General features: G+C 43.2%; 1 protein-coding gene across 1 annotated transcript; it reads left to right on the top strand.

The window, feature by feature from the left end:
* Positions 1-669: 669 nt before the first annotated feature.
* On the top strand, positions 670-3232 carry LOC106520267 (zona pellucida sperm-binding protein 4-like; the record flags this gene model as incomplete). Its single annotated transcript, XM_014012243.1, has 9 exons — positions 670-1133; positions 1275-1408; positions 1512-1696; positions 1773-1870; positions 2039-2196; positions 2291-2483; positions 2664-2847; positions 2941-3016; positions 3135-3232. Coding segments are annotated over 9 exons (1590 nt in total), but the record flags the coding sequence as incomplete, so codon positions are not given.
* Positions 3233-7418: the final 4186 nt, after the last annotated feature.

Raw genomic sequence — 7418 nt, 5'->3', positions numbered from 1 at the left:
CCTTCATATCCTCCTCCCAAACCACCTCCACAAACACCTCCTCTGGTCCCTCAGTACCCCCAGAAACCCGCTTATCCTCCACCCCCACCACCTCCCCAAACACCTCCTCAGAAACCTGCCAATCCTCCACCCCAACCACCTCCCCTAACACCTCCTCTGGTCCCTCAGTACCCCCAGAAACCCGCTTATCCTCCACCCCCACCACCTCCCCAAACACCTCCTCAGAAACCTGCCAATCCTCCACCCCAACCACCTCCCCTAACACCTCCTCTGGTCCCTCAGTACCCCCAGAAACCCGCTTATCCTCCACCCCCACCACCTCCCCAAACACCTCCTCAGAAACCTGCCAATCCTCCACCCCAACCACCTCCCCTAACACCTCCTCTGGTCCCTCAGTACCCCCAGAAACCCGCTTATCCTCCACCCCCACCACCTCCCCAAACACCTCCTCAGAAACCTGCCAATCCTCCACCCCAACCACCTCCCCTAACACCTCCTCTGGTCCCTCAGTACCCCCAGAAACCCGCTTATCCTCCACCCCCACCACCTCCCCAAACACCTCCTCAGAAACCTGCCAATCCTCCACCCCAACCACCTCCCCTAACACCTCCTCTGGTCCCTCAGTACCCCCAGAAACCCGCTTATCCTCCACCCCCACCACCTCCCCAAACACCTCCTCAGAAACCTGCCTATCCTCCACCCCCACCACCTCCCCTAACACCTCCTCTGGTCCCTCAGTACCCCCAGAAACCCGCCTATCCTCCACCCCCACCACCTCCCCTAACACCTCCTCTGGTCCCTCAGTACCCCCAGAAACCTGCCTATCCTCCACCCCAACCACCTCCCCAAACACCTCCTCAGGTCCCTCAGTACCCCCAGAAACCCGCCTATCCTCCACCCCAACCACCTCCCCAAACACCTCCTCAGGTCCCTCAGTACCCCCAAAAACCCTCCTATCCTCCACCGCAACCGCCTCCCCAAACACCTCTTCAGGTCCCTCAGTACCCCAAGAAACCCGCCTATCCTCCACCCCAACCACCTCCCCAAACACCTCCTCAGGTCCCTCAGTACCCCCCAAAACCCTCCTATCCTCCACCGCAACCGCCTCCCCAAACACCTCCTCAGGTCCCTCAGTACCCCCAGAAACCTGCAAATCCTCCACCCCCACCACCTGCAAATCCTCCACCCCAAGAACCTCCTCATCCAATATTCCCTCCGCCACCACAGGTACCTCAGCATTTGTATCCTCCGGCCCCTCCACCCCCTCCGCCCAGACCAGATTCATTTCACACTTGTGAAATAGCCGAGAACTACAAAATACAGTGTGGTGCTCCTTTCATCACTGCCTACGATTGCAATGCTATAAACTGCTGCTATGATGGACGCATGTGCTACTATGGCAAATATGGTAATATCTTTCCTTTATAAAAAAAATTTCAGAAACTTTTGAAAAATGTACTCAAAGAAAATGTACTGAATTTGCACTCTTTTTCATCATTTGTTTGTTACAGTGACTCTTCAGTGCACCAAGGATGGCCAGTTCATCGTGGTTGTGGCCAGAGATTCCACCCTACCCAATATTGACTTAGAGTCCTTAAGTTTCCTTGGAACTGGTCAACTTTGCAGTCCAGTTGCTACCACTTCAGCTTTTGCAATCTACCAGTTCCCTGTAACTGACTGCGGCACTGTCATGACGGTAATGTCTGAATTACACCTCTCGCACTTGATTTGCATTCATTTTTCCAACATTAAATCTTGTCCTTTACTTGCAGGAGGAGCCTGGTGGTATAATTTATGAGAATAGGATGACTTCTCTGTTCGAAGTGGCAGTTGGACCTTATGGATCCATTACCAGGGACAGTCAGTTTGAGTATGTGTTTTAATGCCTTAAAATTTACTGATCACTATAGGCTGAAAGGTGCTGAGAACAGCTAAAGAAGAGAGCATTCAGTGTTGCTACAAAACACAGGTGTTAAAATAAGTTTGTGTAGACAGACCTACAAGACGTTCTGATCTTCTAATTATTTTTTTCTCTCAGGCTGCATGTCCAGTGCAAATACGTTGGTACTGCTGTTCAGGCTTTGGTCATTGAAGTTCTCGTACCTCCGCCACCACTACCAGTTGCAGATTTTGGACCTCTGCGTGTCGAACTCAGGATTGGCAATGGACAATGTGTTACCAAGGGTTGTATTGAAGGTAAATGTGAAGGACATCATTTTTACAGTTAGATTTTTTTCCTGACTGCTTCAATAACTATTTGTTTTCTTCTTTTATTTTCGTTTATTTACAGATCAAGTGGCATACACTTCCTATTACACTGATGCCGACTACCCTGTTACAAAGATTCTCAGGGACCCAGTGTATGTTGAGGTCCACATGTTGGACAGGACTGATGCTAACATTGCCTTGACTCTTGGAAGATGCTGGGCAAATACCAACCCCATCGCTGATTATCTTCCACAGTGGGATTTGCTTATTCATGGGTAAGAGTGAGTTTTGATTTGACTTAAAAGACATTCATGTCAAATAGGTTGCCTTCAGGCCCAGACCTCCCTTACAAAAGAGATCTGAGATCTCAGTGGGACTTACCTGGTTAAATAACGGTAAACAAATGTCATTTTTATAATGTGTTTTTGCCAATAATTAACTCTTTTCTTGCGCAGCTGCCCCTACCGTGATGATCGCTATCTAACAAGACTCATCCCTGTGGATGCTTCATCTGGAGTCTACTACCCAAGCTACTACAAACGATTTGAATTCCAGATGTTCACATTTGTCAGCGGGGGTGCATCTGATTATACCAAGAAGATACCTTCAGATCAACCATTTACTCCTTTCAGTGAATATGTATGAGTGGTTTTGTTAAAGTGAATTTTTGTATATACTAAAATCAGATTTAAAACACATCTGTAAAAATATTTTATTTCTTTTTTTAACCAGGTGTTTGTACACTGCGAGGTTTCTATATGCCAGATYACTGCAACAGATAACTGTGAACCAAGGTGCTTCAGAAAAAGTAAGTAGCTCCTTCATTCCAACAGTTTTGTGACTGTCTAGGCTTTTATTCACTTGAGCAGAATGTTTGTGTTGTGGTTGAATCTGTTTGTCTGACTGTTGCCATGTTCTGTGTGCAGGGAGAGAGATTTCTGGTTCTACCAAGAAATTCTACAGAGAAGAGACCACTTTGATCAGCAGTAAGGAACTTATCATCACTCAACCCATTTCTGAGTAACAACGACCAAACGAAGCATCGTCGAAGTTCCTGATGTAGTTAAAATAAGCCTGAGTTTCAAATGAATCCTTTATTGGCTAAATGTGTGGTCTGGTTGTATTTTCTGTATTTTTCATATAAGAAATAAAAACATTTGAACAGTGTTTTTCAGTTAAAATGTTAGCCAAAGCTCCCACTGCAAACTTTATTTTAATTGGTGAATAAATGTATTTTTTTCTAAGCCAGACATGGTTATTAGCTACAAGATGGAACGTGTAGATCATTTTCCTTACTAAAAAGAGATAAAGTATATGGAACCATCATATACATTGTTAAAATTTAGATTTTTATGACAAAGTAGAATTTCTAAAATATAAATGTTTAGGACAGGGGTCTGCCTTTATAAATGTCCATGTCTGTTGCCGTCGTGTTGTGGCTATTTGTTGTTGTGTTGTAGCTTTTGTTGTGTTGTGGCTTTTGCATTCTGTTGACCTTTTGGGGCCACCGTTGTAACTATTACAAATAATAAAAACAATAGCTATTTCCAGTGTTCAAGGTCAGCATTCAACTGCTTTGTCAGAAAGACTACAGAACACAGTTGAAGTTATATGAACACTTTGAACGAACCAGATATCCACAGTGTCCTGGTGCATCTCATTAATACGCTGCAAACTACTGACACTGAGCATGCACATAATTATTGACATACTGTATACATATTAGTAGTCATGTACTAAATTGGATAGATGTAAAAAAAAAAAAAACACTACATTTCCCAGAAACCTTCAGAAAACAGGCGGCTGACATAATGACAGAGCATCGACCATTGAGATGATTAGAAAAACAGAACTCAAAATCTGATTGGATGTTGAGTACTCCTCTCAGCTCAACTGAGAATACTGAACCGAAGGTCTTACCCCCATGAAAGTTACATCAAAATGATCAGCGAAGTCTCGAGATGTGTGCTTTTACTTTTCTTTACACTCACTGTTACCAAAGTGACGCAATTCACAAAAAACACCATCAAAATCGCCATGAAATATCAAGGCTCAATAACTTCCACAAAAAAGGTCACAGCTGCATGATCATTTCTGTGTGTAATACCATACATGCACTCATCACACTCAAGTGGTCATTTGATGAAATCACCTTAGCCCCGTACCCTTAAAACAGGAAGTGACTTATTTACCTGCTGGGTGTTTATCTTTACGCTGTGACTCATACACATTTCTACCTGTGTCTGGTGACACAATGACTTGATACTGCATGCTTATCCCAGCACTGAATGCTGGTTGAATTTTGTGGGCGTGACCAAGTGGCGAATGATGATGCCTCGCCGTTTGCATACGTTTGGCTCTAAATCACACATCCATGATCCGATTTGTTCCAAACATGAGATCTATGATCTTTGATAACCTCTGATGTGGCCTATAGGATTACATTGGAGTTTGACTCAACAGTGCCACCTACATTAGATAAACACTTGTAGCTCACTGATACCTCATCCAATCTGCACCAAATTTGGTGTGTCATCAGTGACCACTGTTTGTAAAATCAACACAACTCAAGACACAAAATGACATGTCGGCCATTTTAAATTTCAGGTTTTTGTGGTTTTCTGCCTTCCTACGTCACTTTCATATGGTTATTGGTGGTTTCGACTGGTTTTACACCCTCCTACGCCCCTTTCTCATGGGTTTTGATGGGTTTTGGTGGTTTTTGGCCATCCTAGACCACTTTTGCATGGTTTTTGATGGTTTTTGGTGGTTTTGACTGGTTTTCGGTCCTCCTAGACTCCTTTCATGTGGTTTTCAGTGGTTTTCTGCCTTCCTACGCCCCTTTCACATAGTTTTAGATGGTTTTTGGTGGTTTTCAGTGGTTTTCATCCCTCCTAGGCCCCTTTCACATAGTTTTTGATGGTTTTTTTTGGTTATTTTTACTATTTTTTGGCCCTCTTAGTCCCCTTTCATATTGTTTCTGATGGATTTTAGTGGTTTTGGCTGATTTTCGGCCCTCCTAGACCCATTTCATCTGGTTTTTGGTAGTTTTGGTGGTTTTCGGTGATTTTCCACCCTCCTACACATAATTTTTGATGGTTTTTGGTGGTGTTCCGTGGTTTTCCCTCCTAGGCCCCTTTCACAATGTTTTGATGGTTTTGGTGGTTTTGACTGGTTTCGGCCCTCCTAGGCCGCTTTCATATGGTGTTTTATGGTTTTTTGGTGGTTTTGACTGGTTTTCGGCCCTCCTAGGCCCCTTTTACATGGTTTTTGATTGTTTTGGTGGTTTGGTGGGGGATTCAGCCCTCCTCTGTTCCTTTTACAAGATTTTGGATGCTATTGGGGGTTTTCAGTGGTTTTAGATCCTCATAGGCCCCTTTCACTTGTTTTTTTAAGGGTTCTTTGCGGTTTTGGTTGGTTTTTGGCCCTCCTAGGCCCCATTTACAGGGTTATTGATGGTTGTTGGTAGTTTGGAGTTGTTCTCGGCCCTCCAAGGCTAACAGTACTGCTGCCAAACTAAAAATCTAGCATTGCTGCCACAGCTAAAATGCTACATTTACCATAACTCAGCACTTTTTTAAAGATTCAAGATTCAAAGTTTCAAAGTGTTCATTTTCATATGCACAGATGAAAACACGTTTCCCTGAGCAATGAAATTCTTACTTTGTCGTCTATTTTGAATGCCAAGAGGTAACCATATTAACAAAAGAAACGAACCATCACCGAAAGGACACAAACAATGTTGATTAGATAAAAAGAAGAGACTGAACTAAGGATAATAACATCAGAAGGGAACAATATAATAATAACAAGAAGAAGGGAACTGTGCAATCTGTTTTAAAGTGTAATGTGCAAATGTGCAACAGGTAACAGTCTGAAATGTGCACATGTGCATTAATAATAGTCAGAAGAATGTCATGTTCAGCTGTTTAAAAGTCTGATGGCACTTGGGGAAAATGAGTTCTTGTATCTGGAGGTTCTGCATGTCACATTTATGTACCTCCGGCCGGAGGGCAGAGGCGTAAATAGTCCATGCTGGGGGTGGGTTGGGTCTTTGATGATTGAGGCTGCTCTCCTGTGAACCCCGCATTGGTAGATGCTCTGCAGAGAGGACAGTGAAGTCCCTGTGATCTTCTCAGCAGTTTTTACCAATCTCTACAGACGTTTGCAATCCATGGCACTGTTGTATAAGGCTGTGATGCAGCTGATCAAGATGCTCTCTACAGTGCAGCTGTAAAAGTTCCTGAGGATCCTTGTTGACATGCCAAACTTCCTTAGTCTCCTCAGGAAGTAAAGTCTCTGTTGAGCCTTCTTGACCAGCTGTGTTGTGTTCTTAGTCCAGGTCAGGTTCTCAGTGAGGTGGACGCCCAGATATTTAAAGCTGCTCACCCTCTCAACCTCAAGGTCTCCGATGTGCAGTGGTTGGTGCGGCCTCCTTTCCTTCCTCTCCCTTTTTTGACACATTTGCCTCAAATTTGGGATTAGTTCATCATAGTGATCTCCAAACAACCGTATATTCATATCTTTAAAAAAATTGTTAAAAGGAGTTTGGCAGTGGGAATCCTGTCATAGTTTCTCCAGGAACTATTCTAGTTACTACTAATAATTAGCGTCTAGACATTTACACATTTCTTGAATGAGAAAGTGTGCCCAACCTTTTAAATGGCACTCTATGTATACATGTAGAACGTTTGCAAGGCTGTTAAATCCCCAGTTTTAGAAGCAATCTTAATACATGATGTTGCAGTTGATTGGAAATAACATTTCAAGTTTGATCAAATGCATACATGATTAAAAATTAAATCAAATTACTTCATATTTAAGTCCCTAACTTTTTAGTACAATTCGTCAGAATATGACGGTTGAAAAAAGAACTTGTAACACTCAAAACCAGTTTTGTGTTTTAGTCTAATGGTCAGTTTAAATAGGTTTAATCAAAACTGATAAAAGATTTTCTTGTCCATCTTGATGAACTGGTTATGTTGTGCAAACTCTTGAGATGATGTTTGTCTTGCAGTGGTGGACTAAGCAACCTACTCTACCTGTGTAGTTTGCCCCATCATGTACAATGTTTGGGGGAAGAACCTCACCAGGTGCTCCTTAGAGTGTATGGTGCCATCCTACAGGTGGGTCTGCTCAGTTTCAGTCGTCAAGAATACAGCGGGTAAAATAAGTATTGAACACGTCACCATTTTTCTCAGTAAATATAT

This window comes from Austrofundulus limnaeus, unplaced genomic scaffold (assembly GCF_001266775.1).
Source record: "Austrofundulus limnaeus strain Quisiro unplaced genomic scaffold, Austrofundulus_limnaeus-1.0 Scaffold90, whole genome shotgun sequence".
Taxonomy (NCBI): Eukaryota; Metazoa; Chordata; class Actinopteri; order Cyprinodontiformes; family Rivulidae; genus Austrofundulus; species Austrofundulus limnaeus.
The sequence above is the reverse complement of the archived record's forward strand: the minus strand, read 5'-3'. Positions and strand labels throughout refer to the sequence as shown.